We start from the raw sequence: 15,494 nt of genomic DNA on the forward strand, positions 1-15,494 counted from the left end.
AATCCTACAACTTTTACATAGACTTACTCAAATATTTCATTAATTCAGCATATTTAACACTTAATAAGTAGGCTGCTAAAATCCTACGACTTCTACATAGACTTACTCAAATATGTCATTACTTCAGCATATTTAACACTTAATAAGTAGGCTGCTAAAATCCTACAACCTTTACATAGACTTACTCAAATATTTAATTAATTCAGCATATTTAACTCTCTTAATAAGTAGGCTGCTAAAATCCTACAACTTCTACATTGACATAGTCAATTTTTTCATTAATTCAGCATTATTTGCTTCTTAATTACAAATGTGAAAATGGTTTCATTTTGTAATGCAGTTTCACAGAGCATGGAAATGAAACAGTGATTACCACAATAAGACCATATAAATAGGCGTATTGTTAACCATGCACTACTCAGCAGGATCAGTCACTGCAATGCAATCATTCTAGGCCATGGACTATTAAAGACACTCGGGGCAATAACCTTGGTTTGACAAATTGACCCCTTTACCTGTTCTGTGTAGCCCTTCTCACACTGCCACTGTCATTTACATATGGAGCTTGCAGTCCTCTCAAAGTGGCTTTCACGGAACATTGTGCTGATAATGATCTCGGTCATGAGGGAGAGAGAGACACAGATCTCCAGAGACCACCTCACCATAAGACAAGGGGGAAGAGGATAAAACTCAGACTGTACTTCAACTCAAAGACTTTAACACTCCCTGCCACCCCACCCCCTCGCCCCAATAAGCCCTCTTGTGTTTTTTAATTGGCAGAAATTAATCTTTAGGATGTAGATGGTAGATTTACATTCATTAAAAGTCAAGAGAGGAAGCCAGGCTTGATGCTAATCAAATCTGCTTAATTATGCTTAACATGAGTATCTCCAGGGGAAGAGAGAGAGGGGGAGAGAGATAGCTAACTCGAACTTTTTACTTTTTGCCTTTGATAACTCCTGCTGAGTATGGCCTTTTCCGTGCCAAAAAGAAATGTCACGACTCTCTTTGTACATCTGTGGAAAACACCCCAATAAAGCCATCAATGTTGACTAAAACCTATTGTTGCCAGGACACCGCTAAGTGTTTAGTGAATGTAAAATGTTTAGTGTTTGATCTAATAGATGGGTTAAAAATATGAAAGTGCACAAGAGCCAGTTTAGAAGTGTAGCAGGATACCCTGGTGGGAAGTGACTTTGTCTCACAACAGGAAGGTCACTGGTTTAATTCATATTGCAGCCATTGTACCTTTACTCCACTAAATGAAACAATGAGCTTCCCTCTATCATTAAGTATTAAAACATACACATGCAGCAGGAGAGAGGAAACCAGTTGAGGAGTTTAATTTCACAACATATTATGGTAGTCAAGCCTGTTGAAATGCTGGGCAGCTCAACAGTACTCTGCAAACATATGTTTTATATCTATTTTGATTCCTCTAAATGCCCCAGTACATGGTAATTCTTCAGTTTTAACCTCCAACATTTGCTTCATGTTGTTATCTCAGCCAGAAGTGATTTTTAGTAAGCTGTGGTGGACCGTGCTTGTCTTTCTGAACACTACATTTTCAACTGAAATACCAAACGAGCCTCTTTTCAAATGCTATTTTGCTGGGGTTGAATCTTTTTACAGTAATTTTGATTCTAATTGAACGTACTAAAAGAACAGACTGGCGCATTTGCAGTAGCAACATTTCTGGTGCAATCTTCCAATTTTAAAAGCTTGTCCTCCATATTAGCTGTTATGAGTCAATGAGACAAAGCTAATATGCATGTTGTGTTGTTGTTTGAAAGCCAAGATCTTGGTCCTTTCCACATGTCTCTTTTGGCCACAGAGCAGCAGAAGCATGAGGGGAATGTGTAGGTGGCTAGATCAGCCGATGAAGTGTAAATACCACTCAATCTGTTCTCATTAGAGGAGTAAAAACGAACGAATCACTTCGGCTCTATTAAAAATGCCCCAGGGCCTTAGTGGATTGTCCTTGTGTGTATTTGCATGTGTACAAGTCTGTGTGAGACAGAGAGAGGGGGTGACAGGATGATGTTTTGGCATTTGTGCCAGTGAATGGGATCTAAAATGCCACCACCATCATTGCTGCTTAATTCCCAGATACACACTGTTAATCTGAACAGACAATCCATTCCGACAGCCACTGTTATGATTCAAATCAACTCAGAGTGAAGTGTGTGCAGTGCTGAGTGAGAGAGGATGTCATTGTATTTTGGTTTGTGATTAGGTGTCTATGGATGTTTGACCAAGATATCACACATCCACTGCACATTCTCCTATGATAATGTGGATTGATTATGGATATGATAATGAGAGGCCGGCGCGGCGTCGCGACCTTCACAAGGTCTAATTGAAACAAGCGTTGGTCCTCCGAAGCACTTATCAAGTCACACAGCACATCATTAATCACTGAGAATACAAGCTGTCAGTGAACACACATGCAACACACACACACACACACACACACACACACACACACACACCATATTTTCAGTTTTTACAGCAAATACACACATACTGTCTCTCTCTCTTTCTCTTACATACACACACACACAATACAAGCTGTCACCGCAATATGCCTGGCATTGTCTTCTTTTAAAGAGAGTGGACAGCTAGTCCACCCTCTATCTCTATTTACTTCTTTAAGAAAAGTTGAGTAACAAACAGGCTATTGCAGTTTAAAGGGGGAACAAGAAAGGCAATGTTAAAAGAACTCAAACAAAAATGAACAGCTGTTCACTTTACACAAACCCATTTGAGATTGAATTAGTGCAAGTTGTTTTACTACCTGCTTTTATTAGAAGACAATTTAACACCCAAATTTGATTTCAGTGTCTGATTAAGGCAGCATATGGTCTGTACCTGTTAAACACAACATGTTCAACACCAACTTAACGCCTCACTGAACCACTCAAATAAACTAATAAGCACAATATCTTATTAGTCATTACATAGTCCAACACACAAAGGTCCAATCTGATAAAAGGTACCGGTACGTTCATTATCATCCAGGGGAAAGCACTAGGGAGAAGGCACACGCTCGGTCGATGCCATCAACAACTTTGTTAATTGTTATTCAATTAACTGCTTTTGTTAATGAAACCAATTAATATTTTCCATATATATCATTATTATGCATGCAGAAGATGGCTAATTACATCTGTAAATCAATCAATTCTAAATTAATCAGTTTGGAAAATGTCCAAAACCAACAAAGTCACTAAGACTTTGAAGACTTTTTTTTTGATTGCCAAACCATTATCTTGTCTAATGATTGTTAACGATCCTTTAAAGAGTTTACGATCCAATTTCCTTGCTATGAATTTAATTGGTACCTAAATAGTATAATCTTAAGTGTGATCTGTATTTAATCAAGGGTGCAATATTGCTGTAAACTCTAACAAGGTCATGTAACTCCTCTCAGGACAAATAGAGCCAGTGAAGCCTTACATTGATGCTGCTGATGAGGCCCAGATAACCTCAGTGTTAGAAATATGAAAACAAAAGTGTACTTCTTAAACAGTGCACAGGGAGGTTGAGGTACATGGTTATATACAGCTGTGCCCATAATTGGGTTACCTTCTTAGAATACACCAGTGCCCACTAATCAGTCTAATTATTTTAGTAAAGCGTATTCCTCACACCTGCAAAACAAGAACCTTTCACTTTTAAATGAGAATGCCCTCATTTATCAGAAAAATAATCCAGAGGCCGGATAATTATCAGACGTACAAACACAAACACCTTTAGAAGTTTGATGTGAGGATGTACTCCTTAAGTTGATACGGTCATGTGACCTGACCAGTGGCCTAGTTGAGCACTCTTAGATGTTTATGCATATGTGGACGCTAATCTCTCAGTCAGGACTATGGGATTTGGGAATATTTTGTTTAACAGAGATCAAAGTAACAGGGTAAGATCAGGAGAAACCCTTCAGACACATCAAACAGAGAGCAATACGTCCCACACCCACAGTAGCCAATCAAGCCATGCATAACTCTTGTTTTCTTTGTAACAGAAAAAAGATTCTCCATGTGGGTCTCTTTCCATCATCGTGTCAGTTCACCCCCCACATAGGGCCCAGAATTGTTTCGGCTTTACAGGCTATCAAGTAGAGCCACTGCTGCAGCGTGTCTGTATGCCTCTCATAGATGGAGAACATGATGCTGGTATTGAGGAACAGAAAGATAGTGTGTTAGGAGATCAAAGGAGCAGTACAGAGATTTCAACTCTGGATCTGTCAGTCAAGAAGTGGAAAGACAAAGCAGAGGAAGACAGAAGTGCTTACACACACATACCCTCCTGCTCACTTTGGGCTTTCTCTGTATCTCTGAGGGCGAGGTGTTGTTAAAGGGCTTAAGGGCTACTCATTTGCAGACATCTACACTGGCTTACACCTACATGCATTGAAGAGCAGGCACACAAACACTGACAGTCCACAGCACAAGATGAGAGGTCGTTTCAGGCCCGAGCAGAGGCCTATGGAGGGATGTTCTGTGCTCTCAGCATTTTGCCTCGTCTACAAGATGAATAGAGCCATTTTACAGACAGTGGAGAAACAAAACAATGTTCTGTGTGGTTGGATTTGTGATGAACGGTCTCCATTTCTGGTTGATCAAAGGCATACATTTTTTGGCAAGTGTGCAATATCATAAAAAATGGCAAATTATGTTCTATAAAATAAGGGGAAAAGTCTATGCTGAGAGGATACTGTGGGGGTTGTGGATCTTGCAAAGGGACATGTACCAACTGTTAATAAAGGAAAACCAATTCTGGTAATGACAATTCTCCGAGGCCATAACATTACATTAGTCATTTATGAGTGAAAATAGATTTAGTTAACTCATCATTTTTGATAAAATCTCATAATAAGTTCTATTTAATAATTAAAAGTACATCCACACAGGCAGATAGTTTGAAGGAAGAGCAGTTGATCAAAGAATGAAACAGCACCATCTTGTGGGCATTTACTGTTATGTTTTAATATGACAAAATAGTATTTTTTTTGTCAACTGAAAAATAGTAAACACACAATTTAAGATGAAAAGTCAGAGGCAGAATGTGATGCAACACCAATACAATTTGTCATAAGTAAATCCTGTATGTGGTCCAAGAATAAACCAAGGTTTTTACTCATAAGGGGGTCAAAATAAACATCATCTATAAAATATAGGTTCCATTTGAGATGAAAAGTAATCTCTTCTTTTCTTCAGCTTGCACAGTTTTCTGAAGTCTAAAACATAAAAACAATAATTAATACACAATAACAAATCAATATTTTCAGCTAAAATGGGTCTTGAGCAATGCATAAAACTTCATATAGCAAACATCAAGAAAACATTTACGCTGGAAGCTAAATGTCACGGGCACAACAGCATGTAATGCAGGAAATCAGGATTAAAGCATAAACAACCATCATAATCATTGATGGTATTGTGAAGCACTGGCTTCATGCACTTCAAAAATCTAAGTATCAGATCATTGAAATGGCATGTAAACAGCCACATCTGAGAGTGATCTGATTTCTTTCTAATTTTTGCACATTTTGTTCATATGTTTATTAGTAAAATAGAGAAAGGGCACTACTAAAGTGGCAAAGACAAGACAGATGAATTAAAGATAAAATGTAAATAATTTAAAGTATGTCGTAAAAACTTTACATTGACTTTCAAATGCTACTATAATGATTGACTTTGACCCTGATGTTCTTCTACTTTGGATGAAAACGATCTACCACCTTATTTTTAAATGCAGTGTCCATTCACCTTTAGAGATTCTGATGCTTTACGCAGTTCTTTTATCACCGAGGCCAGCGCTTCTGGGTTAATTCCCTGTTCACATAGACGAACACATATGGACAGAGACTCCATGTCCAAACCTGTGTTCAACAACCTGGACATCTCCAGTAGAACTGTAGGGGAAAATAGTACATTATTGATATTAACTGGTGAAGGAAAATAAACATTATTTTACCTTACACTTCACATAACAGGATTTTTCAGGGATGGGTGGCACTGAGTCATAAAGCTTGAGTTGTACTTAGTTATATCTCTATCTACACTAAAATGTACTATTTATTTTAAAGTCACAGAATAAGACTCTTATTTCAATGAAATAACTGGCTATTCTTTCCTCTCAAGTTTAGAGAGGGTAACATGTACCTAGTTCTACTTTGCATGCTATGGTCTATTCTGTCCTTTCCCATCTTTGGAAATGTCCACATTAAATAATAATAATAATATAGTAAGCTTGCTCACCATCCATGGTCTCTCGCACTGCGTTCAGGTTGGCATTGGCTGCACTTGCCATTGAAGAAGCTATGAGGCTAACGTTATATCGTTAGCTTTAACTATCTAAAGATGAATGCCTTAGAAATGGAGGAGAAAACCTGTACATTTAATCACATACAGAGTTTACTTGTCTTATTTGCTTTGCCGTTAATTTGTCATATTGCTAACCGACATTTTACAACATAATTTTGCTTAATTAACTGTTCTGTTCGCAAACCTTTTAGCTGCAAAACACAAAGCAGTTGCCATGCGCCGGATATTACGTAAGAGACGGGGCGTCATTTCTGATTGGCTTACGCACATTTCACGCGTCCATTTGATTGGCTGATCTGCGCTGTGGGCCAAATTGAATTGAACGTTTGCTTTTGCGGCTGCTCTGACTCTTTCTCTGACCAGTGTTTTAGCTCTACCAGGCAAATGTAAGTACAAGTTACACTCGTTACAACAACTTAAATTGTCATTGTCAAAATACGGCGCATTGTGTGTGGTTGCTTTGTCAAAGTATGTAGTATAACGTAAGTTGGGCCATTGCTTGCCGTGCGTCGTCAAGACAAGCCTCTCAAGCTAAACAAGGCGGAAGCCAAACAGCTCCTTTTTTATGTGGTTTATGTAGCTTAACGTTTTTGTGTGCTCAGATGGGGGACCATGTGCATATCACGCCAGAGACTCCGGGAAGACCCTCAATAAGAAATCCTTTTGAAAGTCCTAATGATTACCATCATCTCCGAGAACCCGTTGTTCCCAGCCCATCCGTGTTTCAATCTAAAACCTGTAAAGCCGTAAGTATGAACACACCTTTAACAGTATCCTTTCCCTCTGGCTTTTTCGTTGTTAAATGGTAGTACTTGCTTCCTCCTTTCTAGACGCCTCCCAAATTCACCTGGGCAATTGAAGATATGGCTAGTCTTTTTCCTGTTCATATAGACCAGGATGAAATTCAGAGGCAGTCTTTCTACCTCAGCCAGACAAGGTATGTCAATACACGAAATTACTTCAAGATCTCAATGTAATTGGTTGTAATGTTTCCATAATTTCCTTTCTAGGACGGACTCGGACATTGAGCAAAAGTGTCAAAATGCCATTGACCATGTATGTTTTATAATTACACCTTCTTAAATTATTTTGCTAGCATGCATTTTATATTTTTTCCCTTTCTCTCTAGTTTTTTACTAAAGGATCTATCGTTCCCTCACCCTGGGCTGCACCAGAATCACGAAAAGTCAGTCCCTTCTGTAAGAAAAGTAAGTTTGTTTCAATATTGTTCTCTGGCACACAACTTATTGGGGGCAAGTGGAATAAGTGTTTGTCACCGATTTTATGTTTGAAGGTACTGTGTCTCCTCTGATCGCTGAAAACCTAGGGAAGATATCAGGTTGATATACTTAAGTCATTTTTGCAATTTTAGTTTTCTTTGTTTACAGACTTCTGTTTACAGACTTCTGTTTATAACTTATCTTGGCTTTTTACAGTTGGATGCCAGACTATACTCTCATTGCCATTGGCCTTTGATTTGGAAAAAGTACTTGGTGAGTTTTGACAACCGAAATGGGGTCACCAATTATTTCAGTTGCATTACTTTACTTTTTACGTACCACAGGGGAATACTACCGATACGAAGAACCATCTGATACTGTACCGGAGAGCCTTAGTTCCTCATCTTTGAGACGAAAACTTTTTCTTGATGGCCAAGGCAGTGGCTCTGATAGCTCCACACCTCCAAGCCCTGTAAGAGGCTTTTCAGAGCACCACAGGCTACAGGCAGATGCCACAGGCGGAGCTACGGAGGACTTGCACATTCCTAAAAGAGAAACCACTTACTCCATTTTCTCTTCTCCCATGTCTTGTGGCATTCAATCTGCAACTCCCTCTACGGTAGAAAGCTACAGTGACATGTTTTTTTTTCTGTGGGTTCTGTTTTCTAAAAGTTGTCTGCTTGTTTTTTTTTTTTTTTTTTTTAATAGGGTCAGTTTTCGTCTAGCCCAATCCAAAATGGCTGTTTCCGAGACTGCAGTATTGGTAGCATGAATAGTCCTGTTTTCCCTGATAGATCTTCTTCAGCTCGCTTTGCTTCACCCATCATTTCCCCTATTTTTATACAAGCTTCATGCACACCGATTGCTTCAAGTAATTAATGCCTTTTGCATCCTTCAAAGATTGTACAAAACCGTTGGCAATGTGATATTTCTTCTTTGTTTCTTGTTTATAGAAAACAAGCTACCAACAAGTTTGACTCCACTAGATGTTCCTCTGGATGGTGATGTCACTTCAGGCATTGAAAGCCCGATTGTGGAGGGATGTTCCCCTATTCATAATGGTTCTCCACTCCAACTCAACTACCATGAGGCCAAAAACTATTCCAGATTGAAACTAAGAAATAAAGTTGGATTTTGGGCTTCACCTCCACCAATATCCCCTATCCTGAACCCGAGGCTCCAGGACGGCCAAGAGCTTGAGGACCTTCAACCCCTAACATCAATGGATTTGGATCCAGTGTCTCCACGGACTGCTTTTAAAGACTCTGAAGCAATTGATGATAATAATTTAAAGCCTTTGATGATGGAAGAGGTTGGAAGAAAAGACATTGAGGGGAGATTAGATAAAGAGGAACATGAATCCGAAGGGGCAGAAGAGCGCCTAACCAGCTCTCGTATGGGAAATGTGTCTGCAGGAGAGGGCTCGCAAACATTTATGTCCCTTTTGACAGAGGGAAGCAGCATACGCTATGAGTCAAGCATGCAGGTTAGTCATACTGTTGGTTCTGTAGTATTAGAACGTTTCTGTTTTTAAACAGGGCTTAAATGTGTCACTGCTCCACACTGCAAAAGAAAACTGTAAAATGAATTTGTCTATTGTAGGTGGACAGTGGTTACAACACTACTTCAGCTGGCACTGGCAGTTTTATAGATGGACTTGGTTCAGAGTGCAATGGCAAAGAGTCTTTCACCTCACATATGTCAGAAGATGCCTTTCAACTTACAAGACAAACTAAACCAAAGGTTAGTCCTCAACATTTTCTTTGTCATTTCTGTCATTAACTATTTACTGTTTTTTACAGATGTTTTATCCCTACCATTGACGTTTTTATGGACATAATTGTCAAAAGCTGACTGAACAAGATTATTATTTTTTTTGCATCAATCTAATTTTACTCAGTTTTTATGAACTTGAAACGGAGCAAGTGACAACTTGGCCAAACAAATATAATTGTGTATAATTATGTTAAATTTGTTATGATGTAAAAATCTTGTTTACACAATTTTTCTACTGTAATCGGTTTAAAACATACTTGAATATGGTATTTTGCTGTGGCATTAATTTTGAATTGATAGTTAAAACTTATCTAAATCATAATGTATTTATATTTTTTACACCTTTTATCATGATTTTGATTTCCTTATACTAATGTTTAAAGGTAGAATGGACGATTTTTTTTCTCAGTCTCATTTTCCCGTGGCGTGGACAGCCGATTAGTCCTACCACCTATCAATCATAGAACGCACCTACGGCTCACCTGATGCCTCGTTCTGGCTCATCCCCAGTAAAGCGGATCTATGGATTTATCATAATATAGTTCCCTCCGTGTACAGGACAAAATTAAGACAGAGAAAGACTGTTCGAGCTGGCTCAGAAGAGACGGAAATCTACAGAAATGGTTTTGTCTTTAGGATTTTTTGTTTATAAGAGATCTTCTGAGTGTTTTTCAAACTTCCTATAAGTTATGTTCTTTTCTTCTGTCGCTACCTCTGTATCTGCCTGCGTTGCATCAATGAAATTTCTTAAACACGTCCAGCTGCGAGGCGTTTTTGTGCGTCCGCACGGGGGGAGTGAGCATGCAAACTTCCGCTTGAGTGCTCAAATCGGCAAAAAATCGTCCATTACACCTTAAGAATTGCTCTGAAACTTTTTTGATGGTGATGGTTATTTATTCAAGTGGGGCGAGTGAATGCCACTTAATAAAAATGCTGATTGAGCCATTGTTATACATTTGTACTTTACTGTGAGCTGAATACTTGTCAGAATTAAAGTGACTTGGAAGGTTGAGTCTTGAATAAATTCAGTTATGCCTGATCCATTAGTGTAGTAAGAAAATCTGCACTACAAATATAGATATATAAAAAAAAAAAACGTATCTAAAACCAGTATCTTAAATGCATTGTCAAATAAAAAAACAAGAGGAATGTGGTGGGGGTTTTCTCTAGCAATCAATTTTAGATTTCTTGGCTAGTGGCTCAGGATCCTCAGCTAGAACGCTCACGCCAGGAATCTGAAGAAATACAGACGATAATTATAAATCAATGTTAAGTACATAAATTGGGTTAAGTTTTTAAACATACCACAGGATCTAACAGTGCCATTCGGATCTTTTGGTGCTGGATATTGGAAGCATCAAGGCTGATTGTCACCTTCACCTTATCGAAAATGTGAAATGTATGCTGCAACACTGTCAGAGTAGGACCCTAAAAAGAGGGACGTTATTACTCAAATACTACATTTGAAGGAATAAATTAATGCATTAAATATTCATACCTCTTCGTCAAAAACAAGGTTTGGACTGGTTTTGTTTCTACTCTCAAAGAAAACTGTTCCCTCTAATCCAAACTTGGGGATGAGTACAATGATTGCATTTTTTCTCACAAATAGAACAAAGCCCTCCTCGTTTAATACACCTCGACTTTTGAAGAACAGCTGAAAAAGGATCAATATAAGAATACCGTAGTCATTTTATTTGACATTAAAGACAAAAAGAAGCCTGATCATTGGTACCTGTGTGTGGAACGCCACTGAAGCCCTCTGTGCATACTGAGACATTTTGTGTCTGTAGTTGAGGTTGTTGCAAAGAGCTGACTGCTTATGCTTATCCATTAAATCCGAATAGGTGCTATCTGCTCCAATAGCCACAGCAAGAAGGCGGTGTACTATAATATCAGAGTACCTTGGTTTGTGGAGAATCTGATTATTATTAGCACACAAAAACACCACACAATAGATGTCTGTTGGTATGCGTTACCTTCTAATGGGAGATGTGAAGTGTGTGTAGATTGGTGAAGCAAGACCGTAGTGATGGAAATCACTGTCCATGCCGGAACAAAAATAGACAGCCTGCATCATACACCTGGTAGCCAAGATTCGCAACAGTGTGTTGAAGTATGGAAAGTTGTCCACTCGGGCTACATCAAGGGAGTCAGCCAATGCTTTTGCTGAATCTGTGTGGATATCAACATTCTGTGGAAGGAAAACCAAAAAAGTAAAGAGTGCTCATAAGCTTCATTGTGAGTAAGACTTGTTCACCTTCGACTTGGCTGCCTTTATGAGAATGTCATAGTTTGAAGGCGGGGGTGCAGGGTGCTTCCTCAGCAAGGCACACTCTGGAAACTCATCATAGATCTTTTGAGCAACCGAAATGTTAGCCAACAACATAAATTCTTCTACCATTGAATTGGTTTCCCTAATGAGAATATGAACAGATAAAAAGAAGACATACGGTTACATACAGCTTAGTGGTATGCAACAAATGGATGTATCGAAACGTAGTTATCAAAAGTTACTAACATTAGTTCTTTAGTCTGGAGATCAATAGGGTCATGAGTTTCACTGTCTATGTGGAAACGAACCTCCAATGATGACAGAGTAAGAGCCCTTTAAAACAAAACAAAAATTATAAGGTTATAGTTTTTATGACATGATACTATTAATATATTTACCCGTTATCTATTCTTTGTCGCTTTAAAATTTTGGCAAGTTTGTTGAGACCCCGCAGACTCTTAGTTATGTCATCATTCATAGTTGTATCATCGATCCTCATCTGGGCTTCTGCATATGTCAAAGATGCCTAAGTGAAAATGAAAGAAAAAACATTAAGCAATGAATTCACCTTAAATCATTTTCACATTGGGACATTTCATGTTTTATGTTGCATTCTTCGTTAATTGCACATTTTACCTTGGAGTTAATAATACTTTTTGTAAAGCGAGTCTTCACTATTTCAGCACTGTTGTTCATTTCCCATATGCAAGAAAATGCTAATCTAGAAACATAGGAACAAAAAAAGCTTAGTTTTGACATAGACCTACAGTAGACTAGAACGTGTGGTCAATACCCTACCTCTCAACATTTGAGCGCAAAGAACAAAGATTTGAACTCAGTAACTCAGGAACCATGTCTATTCTCTGTTGAAAAAAAGAACAGTAATATATTTCATTCAAAAGTAATATTTATTTTCAAGCTGAACTGTGAAGCTCCTACCTTTCCACACAAGTAGACAGTCGTCCCTCTGTTGGCTGCTTCTTGATCCATAGCATTGCCAGGTCTGATGAAGTGGCTCACATCAGCTATATGGACACCAACCTAAATGCACACGGGGAAAGAACATTTTAAATCCCAATGTGTAATCAGGACCTCAAATATGTAATGTCTAAACAAAAGCATGTTTGTGTTGACACCTCTAAGTTTCCATTGTCCAGTTCTCTGCAGTGAAGAGCATCATCAATGTCAGTACATCCAGGAGGATCCACACTGCACACAGTCAGCTCTCTTAGGTCTTCTCTCTTTGCTACATCCTACCATATACATGTGTATAAAAACAATTATCAGTCCAGAAATAAACACAACTGGCTTGTTGGTGGGGCCTTACCTCCGGTGTGATGCACCATGGCATCTTGGGAAGAAAACTGAGCACAGCTTGGGAAAAGGCCTGGTGTGGTACATCATGTTCAAGTAGAAGCACTTCTTGCTCAGTTTCCTTATCGCCTGCACCACCCAGGCTGCGTACAAAATGACCCTAGCACCAAGACATCGTAAGCTTAAGTGATCAGCACACCAATTAGTATTATACAGGGAATTACTTACATTTGGATATCTAGAGTCTTTGGGCCAGCCATCAATGGCAACCATGATTCTCTGCCCCGCCAGTGTGGATGATTGTCGTGTTTCTATGCGAATACGTGGAATACGTCTGTCAGCAGGAGTGAAAAGGTGTCTTGTTGACTAAATTGAAAATAGAGAATGTTATCCACAGTAACATATACAAGTAGGTATTATAACAGTGTTTTACCTCTTTTATTTGAGAAACATTAAGCATCCCACAGAAAGGCCTCCAGCTTCTTTTGATGATCCCAATCACTTTTCCAGTTGGTTTTTTGGCTGATTCAGCTGCTGATGTTTTCAACTATTCAAATGCATACTTTTAGCTTTAGTAACATTTAATAAAACATTTAATCTCAGTCCTTATTAAATCTGCAAGAAAACATACCGCTTTCTCTTCGTCCTCCTCTTCACCAGCCGCATCCTTTGCTGTGCCTTCATCTTGAAGCACAATTGAAGATGGAGCCACCCACTTGTCCCGTGGCAAAAGTTGCACAGCGACAACATCTTGGTGCACTGCTCTATTAAGATTTGTGAGGCCCTGGAGAAGAACCTGTAAGTGAATAGGTTAATATTTAAGCAGATTTCAACTATTTAATTAATTTAAAACGGCATGGATTTTGTGCACTTACCTCTGTACTTTCCTCTCCTTCTCCATGGACAAAGACTGTGCCCTCCAGGTAGTTGTCCCTACTGGCCCGAAAGGTTCCTTGAAGAAAGGCACCAGCCTTGATGCCTACTTGGATCTTGGACAGTGGAAGATGTTCGGGGAATAACACTTTCTTTGAGATGTCATTCTTGGATGATACAAATAATAATTAGCTGAATAATACCACCAAACCCATACAAACCATTTGTCCATTTGTGACACTAAATAAAAGTGTTTACCTTTTCATCGTTGGTCAATGCCAAGCGATCTACAAGCTCAGGATTTGCAATAAGACTCTTGATATAATCCTCACCTACATAATAAATCAGTCATTATAGGGTAGTGGTATGCATGCAGCATTTAAAAAACAACAACAACAACTTACATTTCAAAACTAGAAGTCCCATTTCTTTTGCCTTTTGCTTATTTCCCTGGTCGTCTGTGAGGAGGACCACCTCCAGTCCGTCCGAAGTAGACTTGAATGGCTTAAAGTGTTCACTGTACCATTTTGCAGCAACACGGATTGCCCTGTCATTTCGGTCATTTGCACTCTCTCCTGGCTCACGTTCAATAAATGTTTCCCTAGGAAAAGTAATAAATAGAATTTAACAAGTAGTGCGTTAGGTGAACTATGCACTTGATTCAGGAGGTCAGTTGTGTCTACCTGTGATGTTCATTAGTAAAAGTGTAGAAATGCTTCTCTTTCTCATGCATCATGTCCTTAACCCGTTTATAGATTGGAGCACTGCGGTGACGGACCTCCTGCAGTACAGTCTGTAGTATGATGACATTACGGATTATAGGATCCTCCAACACATCAATCTGCAAGAAAAATGTCACAGACTTCGATGTGGGAATGTGCCCTCTAACATTTACTCAAAGTTACATTTCCTTACTCTTACTAAAAGTTGTGGTCACTCTTCCTACTGGGAAGTGTCAAGTCTACAAATTATAGTGTATTTGGCACATTCCTTTAGAAAAGTATTAGTTTTAATCCTTTTTGTAATACAGCCTTTGAAATTGTAGTAGTTTCCCCAAATACAGCTCAACTTTTACTTACATAATATAAATATAATTATCAAAATGTTTAAGATAAGATAAGATAAGATAAGATATTCCTTTATTGTCCCACATGGGGAAATTTCATTGGTGCAACGCAGGTAGATACAGAGGTAGATACAGAAGAACAGATCACTTATAGGAAGTCTGAAAAACACTTTCAGTAGAAGATCTCCTATAAATAAATAAAAACTCCCATAGACAAATAAATAAATAAATACATAAATACCATTGCATGTGATCACGACAGTAATTGCACATGAATATGTGTCACGACAGCACATAGATTGCACATGAATTTTACATGAATTGCACATTACTTACTTGATGCAGTACCACATTGGTGTCAGGAATCAAATAGTGTGGGCATGAGCAAAGATTGCTCTCAATACAAACATCCCTCTGCAGTACTGTGGTCTCCTGTTTGCACTCGGAACATATTTCACTACCACACCAAATATCATCTCTCAAATAATGTTCACGCACTATTTTCACCACACCACCCGACCGCGTTTTCTTAACAAACGTTTTAGACTTCAGCATGTTGAAAACCAAATCGTAAGAAGTAAAATACAATGTCTGACTCTACATGTGCCAGAGTTAGCGGGGATCCATGTGTAAACTAT

At 38.6% G+C, this 15,494-nt stretch overlaps 3 protein-coding genes across 3 annotated transcripts; 1 reads left to right on the plus strand and 2 right to left on the minus strand.

Moving 5' to 3' along the window:
* Positions 1-5,006: 5,006 nt before the first annotated feature.
* On the minus strand, positions 5,007-6,572 carry mzt1 (mitotic spindle organizing protein 1). The gene is made up of 3 exons (XM_072437437.1): positions 6,267-6,572; positions 5,775-5,920; positions 5,007-5,242 (listed from the first exon to the last, which is right to left on the minus strand). The coding sequence occupies exons 1-3, from the start codon at positions 6,316-6,318 to the stop codon at positions 5,219-5,221; spliced, it is 222 nt and encodes a 73-aa protein (XP_072293538.1). The 5' UTR covers positions 6,319-6,572; the 3' UTR covers positions 5,007-5,218.
* Positions 6,573-6,632: 60 nt separating this feature from the next.
* Positions 6,633-9,432, plus strand: bora (bora aurora kinase A activator). Its single transcript, XM_072437436.1, has 12 exons — positions 6,633-6,718; positions 6,935-7,078; positions 7,163-7,269; positions 7,343-7,388; positions 7,462-7,540; positions 7,627-7,671; positions 7,769-7,825; positions 7,897-8,171; positions 8,261-8,423; positions 8,506-9,038; positions 9,155-9,295; positions 9,355-9,432. Exons 2-12 carry the CDS (start codon positions 6,935-6,937, stop codon positions 9,373-9,375), a joined length of 1,611 nt encoding a protein of 536 aa, XP_072293537.1. The 5' UTR covers positions 6,633-6,718; the 3' UTR covers positions 9,376-9,432.
* A 1,023-nt stretch (positions 9,433-10,455) lies between these two features.
* Positions 10,456-15,489, minus strand: dis3 (DIS3 exosome endoribonuclease and 3'-5' exoribonuclease). Its single transcript, XM_072436707.1, has 21 exons — positions 15,193-15,489; positions 14,474-14,631; positions 14,195-14,391; positions 14,049-14,122; positions 13,793-13,957; positions 13,549-13,713; positions 13,351-13,464; positions 13,146-13,283; positions 12,931-13,077; positions 12,740-12,856; positions 12,543-12,644; positions 12,402-12,466; positions 12,240-12,324; positions 12,002-12,129; positions 11,850-11,936; positions 11,589-11,745; positions 11,308-11,522; positions 11,064-11,232; positions 10,827-10,985; positions 10,634-10,756; positions 10,456-10,563 (listed from the first exon to the last, which is right to left on the minus strand). Exons 1-21 carry the CDS (start codon positions 15,409-15,411, stop codon positions 10,495-10,497), a joined length of 2,853 nt encoding a protein of 950 aa, XP_072292808.1. The 5' UTR covers positions 15,412-15,489; the 3' UTR covers positions 10,456-10,494.
* Between the last annotated feature and the right edge of the window lie 5 nt (positions 15,490-15,494).

Source organism: Eucyclogobius newberryi, unplaced genomic scaffold (genome assembly GCF_026437365.1).
Source record: "Eucyclogobius newberryi isolate DKJ021-1_F unplaced genomic scaffold, fEucNew1.0.hap1 SCAF_8, whole genome shotgun sequence".
In the NCBI taxonomy this organism is placed as follows: Eukaryota; Metazoa; Chordata; class Actinopteri; order Gobiiformes; family Gobiidae; genus Eucyclogobius; species Eucyclogobius newberryi.